This window comes from Staurois parvus, unplaced genomic scaffold (genome assembly GCF_062004578.1).
Source record: "Staurois parvus isolate SC_StPar_1 unplaced genomic scaffold, SC_StPar_1.0 ptg000106l, whole genome shotgun sequence".
Classification (NCBI taxonomy): Eukaryota; Metazoa; Chordata; class Amphibia; order Anura; family Ranidae; genus Staurois; species Staurois parvus.
In genome coordinates this window covers 9,046,784-9,070,028 of record NW_028317902.1, presented here as the reverse complement: position 1 = coordinate 9,070,028, position 23,245 = coordinate 9,046,784, and the positions used below count along the sequence as shown (strand labels likewise).

Genomic DNA, 23,245 nt, shown 5'->3' with positions numbered 1-23,245 from the left:
CACACACATTAAAATCTAACAATTACATATTCTTTGAAAGCAAAAAATGGTAGTTTCAATATTCTGTGTTACACAGTATTTGCTCAAATGTTTTTTAAAATGGAACTGAATTATCTCAGTTCACAGGAATAATTTTAAATCCTTAGGTCCCTTTTACACAACTCTTCTGATCAGGTCCGCCTCCCAGTTTTTCAGGTGGACCTGATCAGAAGGTCCATTCATCCCTATGGACCGGCTCAAGTTTTTCAGTTTGTCAGTTTTTCAGATGGACCTGATCAGAAGGTCCATTCATCCCTCTGGAGAGGTTGAAGTCCATTTACACTTGCCTGCCTCTGCATCCGGGGATCCATCCTTGTCAGTTTTGGTAGAGCAGATCGGAGGATAGTGGGGTGTAAATGGACAGCATCTGTGTACTCCATGCCTCCCATAGAGCAGAGAGGGCTCTGTCCGTGTCCGCTCTGCAGAAACTGAGCAGACATGGATGTGTCATCCACCCATTCTGCTCTGATCAGCAGTGGATCTGTGAGTGAATCCCCTGCTGATTGGAAAGTAATCAGCCCCGTGTGAAAGGGGCATTATTAACCACTTGCCCTCCAGAGGATTTACCTCTGTTCCTAACCAGGCCATTTTTTGCGATATACTGCTGCATTACTTTAACTGACAATTGTGCGGTCATGCAACACTGCACCCAAATGAAATTTATGTCCTTTTTTCTCACAAATAGAGCTCTCTTTCTGCGGTATTTGATTGCCTGTGTGTTTTTATTTTTTGCACTATAAACAAAAAAATACCCCCAATTTTGAGAAAAAAACAATATTTTGGACTTTTTGTTATTAAACATGTCCAAAAATTTTAAAAATCAAATTTCGTCATAAATTTAGGCCTAAATGTATTCTGCTAAAATACATTCTGACACTGGGGGGGGGGACTGTCACTGACATCCTCAGTGACGCTAATACAGTGATCAGTGCTAATAAAAAGCACTAACACTGTACTGATGGCACTGGCCAGGAAGGGGTTAACATCTGGGGCAATCAAAGGGTTAACTGCGTGCTGTGTTACTGTGTGTCTGTTTCACTGAGTAAGCAATACAAAGCAATGTGCAGGAGCTGACCGGAGAGATCTGTATTGTTTGCGTACAGCTCTCTTCCCCATCAGTGATACTTGGCAATCGCCGGGTGCCGGCGGGGAATCACCAGCCGGGACTCGGTGATTGACAGCCAATGGCGGTGTGAGTCGGGTGAGCACGACCCCTACCCGGTAATGCAAAATCGTGTGTGTGTGTGTGAGATTTTACACAGCCCTGCCGTCCTGTAGCAGTATTTTTTCTATAGGGTGGCGGGAAAGCAGTTAAATAGATAGGAAGGTTAATTATTTTTACTTGTTTTAAACTTTTTTTTATTACATATCTTCAGTTGCTTACTGGTTTCTGGCTCAGGCCAAAATCATGTCATACATCCCAGGAGTCTTCATGGGCATGGACATCCCGGGAGGACAGGTTTTCACACCTAAGTGCATCCTCCTGAGAGCATGTTTGAACTACAATCGTACTCAGACGTTAGCATACCCATGGAGAATATATACAATATGTACCATTTTTAAAAGAAAACATGAGTGAGGCAAAACACATTTCTTTTATTTCTTAAGGGATTCATATTCATTTGTAGGTCATAACAAAATGGCGCAATCATAAAACAAAACATGGCAACAAGTAAACAAATGAAATGACCGCTGTTCAAAAGTCTGCATACCCTTAGTTCTCCATACTGTGTATTGACCCCTTTAGCATCAATGGCAGTGCGCAGTCTTTAGTAATAGTTGTCTATGAGACCCTGAATTCTTGCAGGTGGTATAGCTGCCCATTCATCTTGGCAAAACGCCTCCAGGTCATGCAAAGTCTTTGCTTGCCTTGCATGAATCGCACGTTTGAGATCTCCCCAGACTGAATCGATGATATTAAGGTCAGGAGACTGTGATGACCACTCCAGAACCTTCACTTTTACTGCTGTAACCACTGTAGGGTCAACTTGGCCTTGTGCTTAGGGTCATTGTTGTGCTGGAAAGTCAAAGCGTGTCCCATGCGCAGCTTTCATGCTGAAGAATGCAAACTGTCTGCCAGCATTTTCTGATAACATGCTGTATTCATCAAAACATCAGTGAGCCACCACCATGCTTCGCAATGGGGATGGCTGTGACCATAAAGCTCTATTTTGGTCTTGTCACTCCAGATTACAGTGTACCAGAAGCTGTAAAGGCGTGTCAATGTGTTGTCGGGCATATTGTAACCAGGCTTTTTTTATGGCATTGGCTCTGTAAAGGCTTCTTTCTGGCAACGCAGCCATTCAGCTCATTTTGTTCAAGTATCCTTGTATTGTGCTCCTTGACATAACTACACCATTGTTTTCCAGAGCAGCCTGTATTTCTCCTTAGGTTACCTGTGGGTTTTTCTTTGTATCCCAAACAATTCTTCTGACAGTTGTGGCTTCAATTTTTCTTTGTCTACCTGACCTTGGCTTAGTATCAAAAGATCCCCAAATTTTCCACTTCTTAATAAGCGATTGAACAGTACTGACTGGCATATGCAAAGGCTTTGGCTAACTTTTTATATTCTTTTCCATCTTTATAAAATTCCATTACCTTGTTATGCAGGTCTTTGACAGTGCTTATCTGCTCCCCATGCTTCAGTATCTAGCCTGTTCAGTGCATCCAGTGCATCCACATGAGAGCTAATAAACTCATTGACTATTTATACACAAACTTCAATAGCAATATCCACAGATGTAGAAAATTAACCTTTTAATTGCCATTTTAACCTGTGTGTGTCATCTTGTGTGTCTGTACGAAGCCCAAACATTCCAGAGTATATAAACTTTTGATTAGGGCCATTTGGATGATTTCTGTTATTGTGATTTTAAAAAGTATCCAGACAACTATGTGAGAATAAATGGCTTCATATGGTCACTATCCACTTGCGTAACAGCGATGTATCCATATGTTACTGAACTTCAAGCAGTTATACCGGGATGATGCCTGCAGCTGCACGTATCCAACCCGGTACCATTTTTTATAGCTGCTGGTCGGCTCTCTTTGAAAAGCAGTCGGAGTGGCTAACTAGCCCCTCAATTGCTTTTACAAGCAGTGGGAAGGGACGTCAGCCCCCCTCCCGCCACCCTCTGTGGCTCTTTCATGCTCTCCCATGCCATCGGGAGACCCGAGAGAACAGCTGGCGTGTCTGCCAGCTGGCCAGACAACTGAACAAGGTCGGGACCTGACATCACTTCCAGTTTACTCTGAATTAATCTGCACCATTTTTAAAAACTGAAAGCATTCAAAAACACCAATGTTATAGATCCCTCCATAAAGAGTACCTGTCACATTCCTATTGCTGTCACAAGAATGTTTACATTCCTTGTGACAGCAATAAAAATAACATAAAAATTTAAAGCAACAGTGTGAAGATAAAAAATGTAAAATAAATAATTTTTTTTTTAAAGTTCTCCCCTCCCCCGGTGGTTTCGCGCAAAGGCGTACGCATGTATCAGGCCCGTACATGCACAAATAGTGATCGGCCCACATGTGAGGTATCATTGCAAACGTCAGATCATGGGCAGAAACTCTAGCACTAGATCTCCTTTGTAAATCTAAAGTGGTAACCTGGAAAGGCTTTTAAAGTGTTGCCTATGGATAGTAAAATGTGTGTGCAATTTTATGGTATCTATTTACTCAGCGTGACATTTGTAACTTTTTTTTTTAAAAATGTGGTTTTGTATTGTGTTTTTTTTTTTTTTGCTTTTAAAAGATAAGTTCACCTTTTTTACAAAAATAATAAATGCACATTTTCCTGCAGGTAAAAAAAAATGTGCATTTATTATTTTTGTCTACAGGACCCTGGAAAGTATTGCACCAGCAATCAGTAGATTGCTGATGCCATGCAGGTCTCCTGCAGACCTGTCAGAATATATGTAAAATAGGTAAATGTGAGCGCACAAATCACTTTAAAAGTGGAAGCAGCCAAGCACAAGGTAACCAAAATAACCCTGAAATTAATAATATAAAAGTGATGTGCGGCACTAATAAAGTAATAAACGTAACGTATGATGATAAAATAAGATCAAGTATCACTGATCATAATAAATCATAAATAGGTTCATCAGGTGACCAAGGTGCTCATTACTCCTGTGTCTTCCTGGAGAAGGTGAATATAGGTGTATAAGCAATGCGCACTCACCAAAAAGCTCAAATTAATGCGCGTTATAAATATATCCTGATGTCATCAAATGGTCATCATGGGGTGATAGCAGGGATCTGGTGCTTCTCCTCTGTGGGTAGATGGATTCTAAGGTGTAAGCTGGTTGTAATCAGGATACTCCAAAGTCCCCTTAAATTGGATAGGTGGGTGCAGTCCTCTGGGTCTAATGGAGGCTATACTGTCAGAATATCTGCTTGCCATACAGGATGTGCGAGCAAGCAGACATTCTGGCAGGAAGCTAAAAAGGTGAACTTATCCTAAAAAGTATTTTTGACGAAAAGTTGTGCTTAAAAAACCGCTGCGCAAATACCGTGTGACATAAAAAATTGCAAAACCCACCATTTTATTCTCTAGGGTCTTTGCTTTAAAAATATACTATTTGGGTGTTCTAAATAATTTTCTAGCAAAAAATAATGATTTTTATAGGTACACAAAAGTGTCAGAAAAAGACCTGGAGGTCAAGCAGTTAAATAAAAGACTTTCTGCCAGGGTATGCAAACTTTTGTGTACAATTGTAAGTACAGATGGGTTCCAGAAAGAAAATGCTACATTATTATCTGCTCTTACCATGGCTAGAAATTCTAGGGGAGGGGGGTTTTCAAAGTGATTTCTAGACAAAATAAAGCATGGATGGAAGAGTTAGTTTGCTTTGAATATTAGAAATGAATTAAATTAGCGTTTTTCAGCTTGTGGTGCTTAGATACAGTTTAGTTCTGCTTTGAATAAAATTTGTTTTAGGAAAAATCACATTAAAATGAATTGTAGTGTACACAAACACAATATATTACCCATTTTTTATGAAGTATAAAAGATGGGATGGGTTTAGTAAATAGATACCAAACGTCACACGACACATTAAAAACTTTTACAGCTTTAATTTAGAGTTAAATTTGAATTATGGCTGTACAGTGCCTTGAAAAAGTATTCATACCCCTTGAAATTTTCTAAATTTTGTCATGTTACAATAAAAAATGTAAATGTATTTTTATTGGGATTTTATGTGATAAACGAACACAAAGTAGCACATAATTGTGAAGTGGAAGGAAAATGAGAAATGGTTTTCAAAATTCTTTACAAATAAATATCTGAAAATTGTGGGTGCATTCAGCCCCCCTGAGTCAATACTTTGTAGATCCACCTTTCGCTGCAATTACAGCTGCAAGTCTTTTTGGGTATGTCTGTACCAGTTTGCACATCTAGAGTGTGAAATCTTTGCCCATTCTTTTTTGCAAAATAGCTCAAGCTCTGTCAGATTGGATGGAGAGCGTCTGTGAACAACAATTTTCAAGTCTTACCACAGATTCTCAATTGGATTTAGGTCTGGACTTCCACTGGGCCATTCTAGCACATGAATGTACTTTGATCTAAACCATTCCATTATAGCTCTGGCTGTATATTTAGGGTCGTTGTCCTGCTGAAAGGTGATCCTCCATAATATCAGGGTTAAGATGTTTGCCTCTTCTATTCTTTTTCGGAGATCACTAGCCTCTCACTCTCTGATTAAGACATTTGTATAGTACTCTCGCTCTCTGATTAGAACCTTTGTTCAAGTAGTATCCTATGTAGCTCCCCCTGTCCATTTCCATTTGCCTCCATAGAATCAAAACCTGGTTCTGTCTGTGCTTCAGAAACCACCGTCTGAGCCAATTAGAGATATTCCTTGTCCACAAGGTGGTGTTTGTTGTAGCCATCCCCTTTGCAAGATGAGTGTCTGAACTGGTGGCCATATCCTGAATAGAACCTTTTCTGGTTCCACCTTTTCTGGTTCCAGGCACAGAAATTACTTCTTGCTTAACATCCCTGGCGGTAATCCTGATTGTGGCTCGGGGGCTAATTTTCAGTACCAAAAGCGGTAATCCGAGCCACACTCGGAATTACACTGTAGTGTAATTTACCTTGTCCCCTGATGTCCTCCTGTGTCCTCCAGCCGATGCTGGCATCCATCTTCCAGGCTCCCTTCCCTGCGAGCCCCGTGATGCAGGGGGGCGGAACCAGTGGGAGAGTCAAAAAAGTAAATAAAACATGACATATACACAATACTTTGTAATCTGTTAGGATTACATTACTGTATCAAACCATTTCACCTAAATGTTGTCCCTAATGCTTTGTCCAGTGTCCTGCCTGCACTTTTATTGTTCTTTCTGCCTGGAAACTTGAGAACTTCCATGGCATCCAAAAAGCGTCCTTTAGGTCAAAAGCGGTTTTAGACCAGCTAGAGAACAGTGATAGTGAATTAGAATCACTTGCAGAGTTGAGCAATAGTGATTCGTGGGGAAATTCGTCATCAGACACTGAAAGTGATGACAGCGACGATTCTGCGACTGAGCAGCGCCTGATTGTGAGGTCAGACTTTGTGCAGTCCCATGTTTCAATATTTTTCATACCCGGGATGTTTATTAAAACAATATGCAGTGTCTAGTAATATTGTACCCTTGTTTCGTCAAATTTCAGTGCTTTTGGTTTGATTACATTATTTAATTAAATTGACTTAAATGTATTATTTTTTATAATTATTATATTATAATTTATGATTTCGTGTTTCAAACTTTATCATACCCTGGATGTTTACTAGACTCTTGTTTGGACAGATTTAAGTGAGTTATTCCTAAGAATTACAGGCCTACAATATAAAACATCAAATTTCCATGCAAAACAATGTACCTCTTTGATGTTCAAAAATACTGACATAATCAGACCGCCAGGGAGGTTAAAGAGAGAGAGAGAGAGAAAACAGGTGGCGCACACACCTAGTGCATTATCCAAGGTTTATTGTAGGGGTGAAAGAATAATAAAAACATACAGACGAAGCATGTATCTAAAAAGCATAGAAATTCCAGCAGCCATTTCCCCACAGGCATAAAGCACACTCCCACACCCTCCCAGTCAGGCATCAACAGCAAGGCTCTTACTTTCCATTCATCATACATCAGCATCAGAGGTTGGTCATCAGCTCTGAGGAAAGGGATTCGTCTCCGAAACGCGTCAGTCATTTGACCTCTCTGACAGTGAGAACACCTTGCCTGCCATTGTGGCCATTGTCATTTTTCTATGCTTTTTAGATACATGCTTCGTCTGTGAGTATGTTTTTATTATTCTTTCACTCCAAAAATAAACCTTGGATAATGCACTAGGTGTGTGCGCCACCTGTTTTCTCTCTATCCAGTGGCTGGTTTCCCCATCTGAGGAGGGCTGCACCCCTGAAGCATTTCCTTTAGTTGTCGCTGTCCTGGTACCCTTGGCTTCCCTTTTGGCTGTGCATATCCTGAGGCGCTGGAGAGTACATACAATATCCGGTTCGCCAGGGAGGTTAAGGTTGTTTCTGGCTTTCACCTCAACCAGGACTTTGTTTTTCCGTCTCTATGTCCAGCACCATTTCACCAAAAGTACCTTTCCATCTATTGGCTGGCTGTGTTTTGGGCTGTGTCTGTTTCTCTGCCACTGTCATTTCAGGAAGGACCGATTCCTTTTTAGTAACCCTGGATAGAACCCTTAAGGGTGCATCAACACCTTATTCTACCATTTCTAGGTGGCTCAGGAAAACCATCATCCAAGTTTATAGTCTCAAGGATTGGATTCCAACCTCTCTTGTCAAGAAGCATACTTCTAAAATCTGTGGTAGATTCTTGGACTTTTTGCCAGATTCCCCAGAAGTCTGCCACCTTGTTTCCTATTCACACATATGCTAAAAACTACCAGGTAAATGTTGCAGCCTAATCTAATACCATCTTAGCCATAATAGCCTTCAGGTGGCTCTTTGTGCTGCAGGAAATCCTTAGTTCTCTGCTGTTTTCTTGGGCCTGGTAGCATTTGTCTGCCCTGAACTGCTTGGATGTCTTAAAGGTTAAGAGTGAGGGAAAGAACTACACTTCATAGTGCTAGTCCAGAATATTTTTTTCATATGTGATATTTCTTATTTTCTAAAACCCACTGATAAATGGTTTAAATGAAGTTTAATTTTCCCCCCAATCAATTGTCCATTTTTAGTTTAATAAACATTAAAGTAATTATGGAGAATAACAGTAAATGCAAGATGTGTATCAGATGTGGTAAACCCTTTTTAGCTCTAACAGTCCATGCATGCCTAGATTTGGTTATTCAGGAACAGCTGGCATGTATTTGGCCCATACCTCATTTTCCCAAACTACTTGGATCCAGCTGTGGTACCCAGTTTTAATCTTTTCCTTTGCAGATTGTAATGAGGCAGGACAATCATGGAGCGACAGAAGGGAATCTGCCAAAAGTCCTCTTTTTGGTCAATGTGAAGGAAATAATTAGAATGAAATGATAAAATGGAAAAACAACCTTTTGTGTTTTCCGGGTCTTTTGTGTTGATCCGTGTCATCTGACAGTCATTTGTTTTTCATTATCTAAACAATTTCTGTTATAAAAAAAATTGTACCTTATGGGGATTGCATGAATGTTTTTAAGTCAATGTATACATTTATTAAATTATTTTATATTGACTGTTCTGTTTAGGATGGATAGCTTTAGGTTGTTTCAGAAAGACCATATAAATCAAAACACATGGAAACAACATATACCTTAATAAAAACAGATTATGTTGCAGCTCAAAGTCTCTAACTTTCATATGATTTATGTTGATCTGATGCAAACTGTGTATGTTTGCAGTGCACAGAACCAGGTGGATGAAGTGATTGGTGTAATGCAAGAGAACATCACCAAGGTGATAGAACGAGGAGAGAGGTTGGATGAACTACAAGACAAGTCAGGTGAGAATAAATGTAAAATATTAACTGCTATCTAGCAGTTTAAACATGTTCTTTAAACTAACATTTAATCTTGTTTCAGTCTCATTCCTTGCACCATTTAGTAACAAGGAAAGGGAATGTTGAAAGATCTACACCTGCTTCTTTATTAAAGCCAAAATACAGGAAAACAGTTACAAATACACGGATTTGTAATTCATTTCAGCCAGTCTTGTGATCCAGACAATGTAAACAATTCTTTAACCTCACATACTAGGGAGAGTACAACTGGGGGAATCAATGGTGGAGAACGATCTGGGGGTTCTGGTAGACCACAAGCTTAATAATGGCATGCAATGCCAAGCTGCGGTTTCCAAAGCGAGCAAAATCCTCTCTTGTATTAAAAGAGGTATAGACTCCAAAGAGAGAGATATCATATTACCCCGGAACAAATCATTAGTAAGACCTCATCTGGAATATGCAGTTCAGTTTTGGGCACCAATTCACAAAAAGAACATTGGGGAACTGCAGAAAGTACAGAGAAAGGCAACCAAACTGACAAGAGGCATGGAGGAGCTCAGCTATGAGGCAAGATTAGAGGAACTGAATTTACTCTTTCTTGAGGAGATTAAGAGGATATGATTAACATAAATATATCAGTGGTTCATATAGTGAACTCTGTGTAGAGCTATTCACCCTTAGGTCATCACAGAGGACAAGGGGGTACTCTTTACGTTTGGAGGAAAAGAGATTTAATCTCCAAATACGGAAAGGTTTCTTCACAGTAAGAGCTGCAAAAATGTGGAATAGACTTCCTCAAGAGTTGGTTCTGGCCAACTCAATTGATTACTTTAAAAAAGGCCTGGATTCTTTCTTGGATACACAGAATATAACTGGATACTAACATTTATAGTAAAGTTGATCCAGGGAATATCCGATTGCCTCTCAGGGGATCAGGAAGGGATTTTTCCCCCTGCAGGAGCAAATTGGATCATGCTTTGCTGGGTTTTTTTGGCCTTCCTCTGGATCAACTGTGGGTGTAGGAATATAACTTTTTTTATGGTTGAACTGGATGGACTTTTTTAAGCCAGACTAACTATGAAACCTCTACAGCAGCAGCACACTATAGTTACTAATATACCCCATCCTGCTGATTGTATAGTGAAGAAGTAGAAGCACCATTTTAGGGTCATAATTCTGCTTTCTCCCCCTATTAGCATCTTCACTGCTGGCACATTCATGTGGCAGATCCTAATTGGTGTCCGGTGCAGGTTCTACCTCTCTCGTTCTGAGTGCAGTTGGTCAACTCCTTACATTGGTTGCATTTACAGTGGGATTCCAGCTTGCACATAACTTGCCTTAAAGCTGTCCCTTTCCCACTCTTAACACCTATGCTAACTAACCTGTGTACAACCCCAATTGCAAAAGAATTGGGATGCTGTGCAAAATCTACAGAATGCAGGGGATTTTCAAATCTCATAAATCCTTTTTATGTATTTATAAAAAAGATAAGGTAATTTTGATGTTGATGTAGCAACAAGTTTCAAAAAAATTGGGACAGGGCAACAAAAATCTGGCAAATTAATTGGCACTAACAAGGAAGAGCTGGAAGACCATTTTGCAAATAATTAGGTTAATTGGCAACAAGTCAGTAACATGATTGGGTATAAAAAAAGGGATCTTAGACATTCTGAATGTCTCAGAAGTAAAGAGGTTATGGTTACCATGGTGTAGCACCCCCCCTAATTTTAACAAACTCTGTAACTGTCTGGGAACTGAGGAGACCAGTTTCTAAGTTTTGGGAGAGGAATTTTGTCTCATTCTTGCCTGAGCATATGCTGCTCTAACCCCTGGATGTATCTTTTAGCATTGATGGCTGATTGATTGCTGCCCATTCCATACATATTAATGCACCCCCATACTTTCAGAGATGCGGGCTTTTAAACTGAGTGCTGTAAACAATCCAGAAGGTCCCTCTCCTCTTTAGTCCGGAGGACACGTCACCCGTGGTTGCAGGAAAAAATGTCAAATTTCGATTCGTCTGACCACAGAACAGCACTTTGCAACAGATCATTTTAAACGAGCTTTGGCTCAGACAAGACAGTGACGTTTCTGGATCATGTTCAGATATGGCCTTTTTGCATGATTTAGCTTTAAGTTGCACTTTTGAATGGCACGGCGAACTGTGTTCACAGACAGTGATTTCTCTTACGTTCATTGACGGACACAGCTCTTCTGAATCTTGACCATAGGGTTATATCGCCACGTACAGGAAGAAGTAGGACACTAGGCAGAATAGAACACAGCACCACCTAAAGACAGTCCTAGCTGGTATAAAACCCCCTCTCTACTATAGGCAATCCAGCCTTTCTGTGGTGTTTAGGAGTAAGGAACTAGTTCCCTGCTTTGACCTGTGGTTCCACAGCCTTTTTCGTTTTATTTTTCCCTGGGATTTTTTCCTGTGGAGATCTTCTATCAACAATCAGACTGGGCGACAGACTGGATAATCTAGATCCAGTGATCACCCCAGTCTGGCCAACGTCAGACCTTTAGCTGAGTGCTGGGTCGGCTGCAACATGCCGCATCCTGGATCGAGGCGACCAGTGAGTAAAACGGCTTGCAAAGACACGTACGACCACTCGTCGGAGTCCGTGTCACAGTGTTACCCTGATCGACAGCCCCCCCCCCTACTTCAGTGCAGGAGGAGGATCTGTCTCTGGAGCATCACCCACAAGCTCTGCTTTATCGGTAAGTAGATGCCCCCCCTTCCAAGATGCGGTGTAGGATGCAGGTGTTTCCTGGGGTGGTCAGCCCTGTGGGGTTCCCGTCCTCCCTTTCAGACTTGGGCTTCTCTGCCTGCCCCCACCCCCTGCAATGGGCATTGGGCATCAGGGGTCCTATATTGGGTCTTTTTTCAGGGGCCACAATGCCACCAGCTGTCAGGTAGTCCCCAATGTACCCCTGTATAGTCAGGTGGCCCCCTGAACTCAGCCAGTGGAGGTCTGTAAAACCTTGGGTAAATCCAATTTTTGCATGCGGGCCCCTTCCTTCACACCTGGGTTTGGTTGTGGGCATGTGCTGTACTCCCTTCGACACTACCACCTTGGGGATGCTGAGCTCTGCCACTTGCTGGACCCCCTAGACGGCCTGCACTTTCATGCCTTGGGCCCCCCCTCTCCTTCACATGGAGCTGTGCAGTCTAGCAGGGCAGAGGTTGCACCCACCATTTTACTTAAAGGGTCCAATCTACCATTCTGCCTTACCGTCTCTGGCTTTGATGGCTTGGCTCTTGAAAGCAAAATTTTGAGGGATAGAGGGTTGTGGGGGTTTGGTTTTACCCGCGATGTTGAAGGCTCCCCAATATATCTGTTGGAGGATACATCATCACTCCTGAAAGCCGTATATTGTCTGGTGTAAGGCTTTGGGTGTCTATCTCACGTCTCAGTGGTTCAGGAGTTGGTCTTTCTTCTATGGGGCATTGAACATCCTCTTGCCTCGAGCTTTATTGGGAGTCAAGTTTCTGTCCTCACTATCTTTTTTTCAGAGCCTCTTGATCTGGGGTTCATCAACTGTTGCCCCCTGTGTGCTTACCGTGGGACTTAAATTTGATTTTTTTTTCAGTTCCACGGAAACCTCCCTTTGAAGATTATGTAGGATATTTTCTCTGAATTGAGGAAATTGTCTTGCCTTCCTTGTGTCCACAGCCACCGCATCCTAAGGAGGTTGCATTGCACTTCTTGGCTGTTGCCCAGGTAGTTTTGTTGTACCTTTCTACTACGGCTCTCTGCCAGAGAGCAGATTCACTTTTTATGCTCATGGACAGCCCATGGGAAGCCCTGGCAGCCTCCTCTGCCAGAAGTTCCTGTTGGATCCAGCAGGCGTTTGTTCAGGGTTACATTGTTAGGGGAAGGCTTCTCCCTTCCGCATAACAGCACTCTCCACTAGGGCGATTGGTGCCTCCTGTGCCTTCTGGCATCTGTGTCTCTGGTTTGTAAGGCGGGTACCTGGTCGTCTGTGCACCCTTTTAAATAATCTTGCAAAGTTAATGTTTGCATCCACGGATGCTTGTTTTGCCCACAAGGTTCTGCAGGCTGCTGTGTGGCGTTCCTTATTTGCCCCTTTCAGGGTTGTTTGGGTGGTTGGCATGTTTGCCTGGTTGCTTCCGTTATTTCTTTTAGTTTCCTGACCCCTCATTAAGGCACTGCTTTGGGACATCCCTATGGTCAAGATTCAGAAGAGCTGTGTCCGTCAATGAACGTAAGAAAAAACAAGATTTTTTGCTACTCACTTTAAAATTCCTTTCTCTGATTTCATTGATGGACACAACACCCACCCCTCAGTTGGAGTTATACTTCTGACGCTGTTTTGTTACTAACTGGATTGCCTAAATCAGAGAGGGGGTTTTATATCAGCTAGGACTGCCCATAGGCGATGCTGTTCTTTTCTGCCTAGTGTCCTATTCCTGTAGGTGTCACTATAACCCTATGGTCAAGATTCATATGAGTTGTGTCCGTCAATGAACTCAGAGAAAAGGATTTTACGGTGAATAACATTGTACCCATAAAAGATTTTTATCATTTTTTTTTACACAAATAGAGCTTTCTTTTGGTGGTATTTAATCACCACTGAGTTTTTTGCTAAATAAACAAAAATGAAACTTAAAAAATGTTTTTCTTTGTTTTCTATTATAAAATTTAGCAAATAAATAACCATTCTTTATAAATTTAGGTCAAAATGTATTCTGCTACATTTTTTTGGTGAAAATAACCAAAATTGGTGTATATTATTTAGTCTGTAGAAAAGTTATAGAGTCCACAAACTATGGTGTATATATCTGACAATCAATCAGTCCTGATATACTGACGACCAATCTAATTTCTTGAGGTCTGAAAATGCCAGAATAGTACAAATACTCCCCAAATGACCCATTTTTGGAAAATACAGTCCAAGGTATTTAGTAAGTTGTAATTTTTTGGCACAATTATTGGGAAAATGAAGAAATTAAAAAAAATATATATTTCTTTTTAACATAGTCACTAGTCCAGTGCAGAATTATCATATAACTGGTGTCGCCATGATCAGGGACACCGACTGGTTGGTGAGTATGTAAGAAAAAATAAAAATAAATTTTTTTTCTATTTTTTTTCTTATTACTTTTTTTCTTTTTTACTGTTTTTTTCAGCACACTGTGACCAAAGCAATACAATGTTACCATAGTAACACTTTACTACACTGGGCAAGTGATTTTTTTTTTTTACAGATTATAATTGCTTATACCAATGTAATTCATTGATATTCGCAATCATTTTTGCTCAATGAAACTGATCCATTCAGTATTTTGTTGTGATTAGCTGTGATTGGCCAAAGCTCATCACATGTTACAGATGAGCTGTGATTGACCCTGTCTGTACTATGTGACCAATCACAGCTAACAACACAATTGTATACAATGAATGGAATGAAAGGAAGCCAGCCATTGTATACAATTGTCATGTGATCTGCTGTGATTGATCACAGCGGTCGCATGACACTGGCAGCGGGTTTGTGTAGTGATCTGTCATTGGCATTGTCCTGTGGACACAGCCGGTAACAGATCATGCCACTGCGCAGCCCCATGAGTGGCGCGTTCTGACAGGACGTCATATGATGTCCACTCAGGAGGAGCGTTCCGCCCAACCATCAATCTGCTATAGGCCAGGTGGGAACATGTTAAACACCACGTTCCCTTGAAATGATCTTTATAACATAGAGCTGTTGCATTAAACCTTTTATTTCAGAATTCTTTATTATAATAATTTTTTGTTGGATTTCTATATCATACAGAAAGTTTGTCAGATAACGCCACAGCTTTCAGTAGCAGAGCAAGACAAATCAGAAGACAAATGTGGTGGCGGGAATGTAAGGTGAGCATTTATCGTTTTAAATATATAGCAACAAAGGCGTCACAGTTTCACCTAATATGAAGGTTTAAATAATATGTTACCTCTACATTTCATATTTATATTTGTCTGTTGTACCATGTACTTGTGTTTAAAATATCCTGTTCTCTTTGCAGTCCCCCTGGTTTCCTATTTCAAAATGATGACTCTAGGCATGAGTTCACATCCATCCTGGTGTAGTCAGTCATCTGGCTGTACTTGGAGAACAGCCTGCCTGTCCTCCAATGATCCGACTTGTGCTGACACACCCTCCCCACACACAGCCATTGACTGGGAAGACCAGTCTCCTGCTGTTTCTGCACCCCCACCTCTCTAAGCCCCTCATGCCGCTGTGAACTGAATGGATTATTTTACAAGGGTTCACATTTACATTGAAGTGCACTTTTCCTCACCACTAAGCTGAGTTCCAAAAGTTTTATTCTAAATTATCATTCTAAAAAGTGGATTGCCCTATTTCTTCGACATATTACAATCCCATTCCTATGTTCAGGCATCTTCCCACACATTTACTGTGTGTTTGACATTTACATATATGCCATATCATTTTATTCCAATGATTGAAATGTAGAATAAGATTAAAAAACAACACTCCTGCTGTTCATATAACCAATTAAAATAATGCTGCTGCTTGTCTAGTATGGAGGACCTTATTGTTCAAAAAAATGTTTGAGGGGTTTGCTGCAAACTTTTTGGATACATATACTATTTTGTTCAGAAAAACCTATGCTTTCGTGCAAAAGGGAGGAAGCTGAGCAATAGTTCTTATGTTTCTCAACAGATGGAGCTGTCTGTCTAAAATGTTAGTTTAAATAATGAGGCAGCTCCAAAATGTAAAAATTCGCTGTACTTGGGTATAATAGTTTTTTAGGGTATCAATGCTGAATCATGTGTTCATAAATGGACAACAAGCGGGAAAAACACTTCAAACTCAAGTTTGAAAATAATAACTGTAAGCCCCCTTTTTATACAGCGGGTCTGAAAAACTGACAGTGGGACCTGATCAGATGGTCCATTCACCCCGATGGACAGGCGGGTGTAAGCAGACTTGTGTCTGTTTATACCCTTCTACCTCTGGGTTTGATCAGGCCCACTAAAAAAAAACTGGAAAGGTACTGTCCTCTTCCATTTAGGCAGATGTGGAGGGCAGTCGGGTGTAGACGGACAGTGGAGTCCCAATACACCTGGCCTCCCATAGAGCAGAGTGGGCTTTTTCCGTGTCCACTCTGCAGAAACTGAGCAGACATTGGATGTATCATCCGCCCATCCTGCTGTGATCAGCAGGAAATCTGTGAGCAGATCGGGACGGCGCCTGCCTCGTCTGAAAGGGGCCTAAACCTTTTTTTAGTTTGCCAAAAGTTAGTAAAACTGTAGCTGTCTCCTTATTGCTTTAAGACCAATTCTGTACATTAAACTGTAGATTTAAAAGCTATATGGTGTGAAAACTAAATTTATATATGCTTTGTGCTTTTAGATGAAAGCCATAGTGGCCTTGGTTTTCATTCTCATCCTGCTAGTGATTATTGGTAAGTACTAAATATATCGTTTTTTGGTTTTTTTTATGATTTTCTTTTTTTTTTTTTTAATGGTATTTTATGTAGCTGAAAGCTGAATCAAATGGCTCAGCTTAATCAATCCATAATTTCCACAAAAAATAATCCAATGAAAACCGTACTGCTATTATTATTTAGATCTTCTGTATGGGATGCTGTTAACTGAATGACATCATGGCATATTCAAAAAGCTTCATTGAGTGGACTAAAGGTTAGCAGACTTCTCTTCCCAGTCTTCTGTAAAATCATCTGAAGACAACCTGCTGTTCTGTTAGAAAACCCCGAGGTTAAACTTGCAGCACACAAGTTTGTTTATAATATAGTTATGGCAATTATAACTCATGTAACGTCCACAGAGAAAACAGCCATTTTATCTTACAAGCTGGCTATTTAAAAAGTCAAATCAATATCAATGTTGAGAACTCCAGTAAGACGGACTGATTTCTGAAAAAATTAGTAAACTAGCTCGTCCAACATGGTGGTACTAGTCTGGAGGTTTTGTACACAGCTTTTCCTTTCAGAATTGTTTTCTCCCAATACAAGTAAATAGAAATAAAAAATGAAAATTGATATAGGTCAGTTGTACTTGTGAAGAAATTCTAAAGAATTTTCAGAAATATCATGAATGCACAGGAAGCATGCTGCATTTATCCATCTACACAAGACCTTCTACTTCTAATATTCTATTCATGAAACATAATAAAGCAGCTTTACAGCTACAGCAGATATCCTATCTGCTCAACAATTCATTTTTTGATACATGTTTAACTGCTGTCTTGATGGCCACTTCTGCAGCACCATGTACAATAACTGTTTCATCCCCTGCATGAGAAACACAGCAAATATTTGAATTTTGAATACTTCTACTTGAGTTTTTAAGTAATTTTAATTAAACCCTTCGAAAATAAACTCTTCATACTTTGGATGTAAACCATGGTCTTTGTATGCAAGTTATTAAACCATGAAGTTACAGCTACTACAGTATTTACAGTGCCTTGAAAACGTATTCATACCCCTTGAAATGTTCCACATTTTGTTATGTTCGAACCAAAAACGTAAATGTATTTTATTGAGATTTTATATGATAGACCAACACAAAGTGGCACATGATTTTGCAGAAGGAAAATGATAAAGGGTTTTCAAAATTTTTGTACAAATAAATATCTGTAAAGTGTGGATTTGTGCATTTGTAATCAGCCCCCCTGAGTCAATACTTTGTAGAACCACCTTTCACTGCAGTTACAGCTGCAAGTCTTTTGGGTATACCTCCACCAGCTTTGCACATCTAGAGAGTGAAACTTTTGACCATTCTTCTTTGCAAAATAGTGTCTGTGAACAGCAATTTTCAAGTCTTGCTACAGATTCTCAATTGGATTTAGGTCTGGACTTTTGACTGGGCCATTCTACTCTACTGGGCAAATCTGCTAGTCTATACCCAGCTTTAGCCCTTTCCTGTTGGCACACTGGTTATGAGATATTAAACAGTACAGGGCATGCAGGCTTATTTTTTTTTAAGCTTGTATAGCACTGTAGTAAACTTTAAGGGGTTCCAGGGACCCCCACAGGATAGCCAGCAGGAGAAATGCCATATGAAACCATTGTTATTTTTGTGTTTGAAACTAATGGGTAAAATGTGGACCTAGGACTGAAGGCTTTATCACATCCAAACCTCCTACAAAGTATCTGCACTTTTTTCCTAAGGCAAACAAACCCTGGAGCCCCTTACCATGTGTTGGTGAGAAACCTAGGTGACACATATATACTGTCCACAAGCCAGTGCTTCACAATAGGTATAAAATATGTTTTTGGGTAATAGTGCATAATTAATATATGAATGTACACACTAGTTTTCTTTTGCGTGACCACCTTTTCATAGGTTCAAGACATTTTGTGTGACAATCAGCCTAATTTATTTTTTGCTGACTTACAGTGCCCATTATCCTGAAGTATCGGTCCTAACCAGCTGGATCCAAGCCATGGTTCAGAAGGATGCCTGGAACTTCTGATCTTGGGATCACCTGTACAGACCTGTATTATTTTGTTTCTTTTAACTGCTAACTTGTACATCCCTTTCCTCAAACAAAAGGACCAGTTATCATTCCTATCGGACATTCTTAGCAGATCTAACAGACCTTAAAAGCCTGTAACTTTTATTTATTGTATTTTTAATTAATTCATATTTAAATTGAGTTAGGCTATGTTCTATTAGAATGCACATTTGCCTGGGTGCACCAGTATTCCAATTTTACCTTTCTAATGTACAGTATGTAAAGTGTAAAACCATTATAGCATCACATGAGATGCTTTATTCTCACTTTAATTTATGGGAAAAGCTTCAGCTATATTTATTGAAATTCACAGCGCTAACATATCCTTGCAGTTCACTTCTCCCACTATGCTGCCAACAAATGGAATACCTGTGACCTACCTTTATATACCACCAATTATTTTCTGGAATGTTGCAGTTTTTTGACACGTTAAACTGTGAGTAATCTTTAGCTGTTGGGTTTCTTGTGCAATTTGTTTATTAATGTACTTTGTCAGATTGTTATTCTGAATTAAAAAGAAATAGAGACTATTGCCGACAACTAGAATTGTCCATATAGTATATAATTATATACTAGGTTCTTTACAAGCGAGTGAGCTAGTTCAGTCACTAACTGGTTTTACATCCGAGAGGAATGCCAGCATCACAATGTTCTTGCCTCTCTCCCCTGATGAAGTAGGGCATTGCCCCCACTTTTCCAAAAGAGGGAATTTTAGTCCTGCTGCTGGTGCAGTGATGCATTAAAAATCCATCATGGCGTGTTATGAACGTTTTTAATGGCCCACAGTAGGTGTGCAGTACTGGGAACTGTGTAATATACCTCGTCACATACCTAAAATTGCATTGCCGGGTTAGTGTGGACTGACACTGACCAAAAAAAAAGTTTTGAAAGAAATAAAAAAAAAAAAAGAAACATTCTATACTGTAGTGGCCCTGCTGAATATTTTTTTCATGGTCACAGAATGCAAGTAGTCTACTACTAATCAATACTAATTATCTTTCGTATCTTTATTTAATATAGACACCAGTAGTAGAACCATTAGTTTCCCAAGGACTTTCTCAATCACGTAGCCTTTTTTTTATATACTGTTATTGTTTTAGCCAATGAAGGCTGCATGGGGTGTATAAAGAAAGCTTTGTGCATACATGACCACATACCTGTCAGGCAAACATGTATATGGCCTGGTATTTGCAATTGATGCCACTGGTTCAAGCATTGTATGACATTCAGAATGTGAAATTTTCCATTGATTGAACTGAGAGTTTTACCTTATTTATTAGAGAAGTGTTTCAGCAGGTCTCAGAAATGTCCTTTTTCACTTACCACGGGAGATGACTTTTGTTATTTTCAAAAGGATTGGGACACAATAACATGTCTATAGCTGGGCAGGTAGGAAAATCTGTCTGCCTGCTATAGTTTTCCTCCTCTTCCACCTTTTTCTGTAAAAATAATGATCGCAATCAAGCTGGCTATTGTCTCACGAAAGTTTGGCTGGTTCAGCAGGGACTGTCTGAATCTCAATCAGCATGCAGGTGTTCCTGGAAAACTAATGATCGCAATCAAGCTGGCTATGGTCTCACAAAAGTTTGGCTGGTTCAGCAGGGACTGTCTGAATCTCAATCAGCATGCAGGTGTTCCTGGAAAACTTTTTTGATCAGCAGCCGCAGCCGCTGATCAGTGTATGCTGACAATTATGCTGACAACAATGAGTCCCACTGTCCTAATACAATGTCCTGGCATGGAGGAAGGGGTAAATCTTCCATTCACCTTGCTAGTTTGGATGGAGGAATCTGTTAGCCAGCGGACTGTACGAAAAAAAACTACCTGTCTATGGCGAGCTTTTTCCAAGCCATTGGTGGTACATAAAGTTAGATGGGTTGTGCAGCACCGCTAACCACTTTAAATGGTCCCCTTTATTCTAGCTAATGGTTAATGGTGTGCAGATAGCCCAGCCCATACATTTCAAAGAGCAAACATTCTGATCTTGCATCATTTACATTACAGGCTCCTTCAGATCATGTGTGCATTTTTAAAGGTCTCTGCAAAGCTGATGTTAATGGTAAACTGAAGCTTGATACATTTAAAACTTTGCAAGATGCACTCAGGTGTTATAAATATAAAGGTATTTTCATTGTACCATAAAGTTGATGCCTGAGGGAATGTGAAGAATTGCATCTGATGAACATGAGTTTAGAAGATGATGAATGAGACCTAACTGAAAACAAAGGTATAGTGCAGTAATAGTTTTTTTGGTTTATAAGTGTCTCCATTTTCTTCAGTCACATACAAATAGTTAAAAGAGAAGTGTGGCCAAAGCTTTTTTGCCATACTACTTTTGTGGGTCACAGGAGTGCATGTACTTTTGCTTTTCTGTAACCCAGAATCAGCTGACAGCAAGCAGCCCACTGTCTGTTGACGTCACAAAGCCAGTTCAGGCTCTGGAATTATCCCGACCATATTGTTGGGATCCATCCAGCTGCCTGACTGAAAGCTGGCATCGGCTCTCAGTGCATGTTTGAAAGCTGAAGCCAGCTTCGTCTGCTCCCTCACCAGCCCAGAGCTCCAGGGAGTGCTGGAGAGGCAGAGCAGAGAGTAGTGACTTACATTCTCTGCTCTCCACTCCAAGTGAACAGAGAACTGAGCAATCAATGTTCATGTGATCACTCAGTTCTCGGGCTTAGAACCGTCGGGTGCAGCACCCTGAAGGTATGTGTGTCTTATTTTTTACATACATCTCCTTTTAGTGTTTTTTATCTTTTTTCTTTTCTGTTTTATTCATAAAGATGTCAGTTTGACTAAATTGACAGGCTAGTTTGGCATTTGATTTTCTTGCTGACTTGCTTGACCTTTACTGTGTGTGGTATATAGACAATCACAATAAAATTGTCAGACTGAGTCATGATATTTTATAGAAGAACTGTGCTGTGAAAGTATAGGTTGGCAACTTCCTAAGATCCAGGTGCCTGGCTGCATTTTTAAATAGATGGCTTAGGTTCTTCAATTTACTTGACATCAGTATGTAAATTAGGAATTCTGACTTCTGTCTGACTTTCCTGATCTGTATGCTTGTCCCAGCCCAACAAATTAATACTTGATGATTTCAGAGACAACTAGATAACTGGAAAATGCAGAGAATATCCTTGCCAACATTCTTCTGCCAATGCCAAATACAGGTTTCCTTTAAAATATGAGACATTCCTATTGTTAATGTGGAAAAAATTGCATCCTTTATATTTGAACCACCACTGTGCAGTTTTTGGTGGGGATAAGGATAGGATAGAAATGCAAATCTAATGAATTCTGTTATTTTGCTGGAATACTTACAGCACCTTCACTGTTCTTTCTTACACTGTGTATACATATGCGATAGATAATCCTGTCCTTAGAGTCATGACAGTAGTACAGATGTATATTCTTGTATTGACAACCATTGACCACTACTGTAGACTGTGTAAGATATAGTGACAGTTCTATTTTGTGCAGAAGGTGATGAATGGCCATCAGGGGTCATGTAATTACACACTAGTACACACTCAGAAATATGCATTGCTGTACATTCCTATATGTAGCATCATAAACTCACTCACATACATAAAATACATCTCATACAGTAAATTTTGACCAACATAGCTAAAACTTCACCATCTATGCTGCCGAGTGCCAAGATGTCAGAAAAAGCAAATCTACTAAGTTCAGCCATTTGTGAAAGACTTCTGCTTTCCCGTAATTCTTGGGTTTCTACCATTTTTGTGTTTTTCAAAATCTGTTATTTGTATATATGGGTTTCCTATGTTAATAATGCAGTATGTTGTCTATTTATATAATTTATCTCTTTAATTATACCATTCACATTTCTGCAATATGTGTTTGAGTGGTCTTTATTTAATCAATATATAATTCAGAATTGTGTTATCTGGTTAGTTACAAAAAATGTTTTAACTGCTTCGTTAGCTGCTGACTCAGTCTTTGGCCTAACAGTGTTATATTGAGCATGTTTTAACAGTATATTTCAATAAAAATGTGAACATTCGCTTTCATTAGGTTTGGGAGACATAGGATAAAGGTGGTAGATGTTAGATGTTCAGTACACAATTCATCCGATGTCTGTTAGCACTATGAAATCTGTGTAGTCACCCACCTGCCAACGAATCTCAGGAGAAAAATAGGGCATAACAAGAGGTCACCCTCAAGGCTGTCTGTTTCTGCATAAACATGCACTGATTGACATGCAACTAGCACTCCATAAAGAGGGGTCAGCAATGGCAGCCTCCACATTTTTTGTATAACAGGTGGCAGTTTTCGTTGAAGTTCTTTGGCCTTCTGCAATCCTTTATTGGCCACTCAAATATGTTCATTTTCTATATAAAGTTCCATTTTAATAAACATTATTGAAATGGGAAATGGAGACCTAAAGGTCTGCTAGTGATGGAACTCCTTTTTTAACTACCTGTGTATGTTCTACCCACCCATATTCAAAGGCAATATAGTGTGCATTGGGGGTTATTTACTAAAACTGAAGAGTGCAAAATCTGGTGCAGCTTTCAGGGTTTATTGTCAAAGCTTAATTGAACAAGCTAAAATTAGAAGCTGATTATTGTCAGCCTCCAGGGTTAATTGTCAAAGCTTAAGGCTACGTTCACACTAGCCTTGTTTGCAAGCGGCAGAAAGGCGTTTGGGAAGCGTTTTTACCGCTTCCCAAACGCCTCGGAAAATTCTGCCCATTGCAGCACATGGTGCTGTTCTAACAGGAGCG

The 23,245-nt window shown here is 40.0% G+C and overlaps 1 protein-coding gene across 1 annotated transcript in view; it reads left to right on the top strand.

Annotated features, from left to right (window-relative positions):
* Window positions 1-22,352, top strand: part of VAMP4 (vesicle associated membrane protein 4) — a 79,371-nt gene extending 57,019 nt beyond the window's left edge. The window contains exons 5-8 of the mRNA XM_089671560.1: window positions 8,879-8,979; window positions 14,779-14,858; window positions 16,366-16,417; window positions 18,375-22,352. Of these exons, the coding sequence (XP_089527686.1) occupies window positions 8,879-8,979; window positions 14,779-14,858; window positions 16,366-16,417; window positions 18,375-18,403 (262 nt within the window). The 3' untranslated portion in view covers window positions 18,404-22,352. The remainder of the gene's footprint in view (window positions 1-8,878; window positions 8,980-14,778; window positions 14,859-16,365; window positions 16,418-18,374) is intronic.
* Window positions 22,353-23,245: the final 893 nt, after the last annotated feature.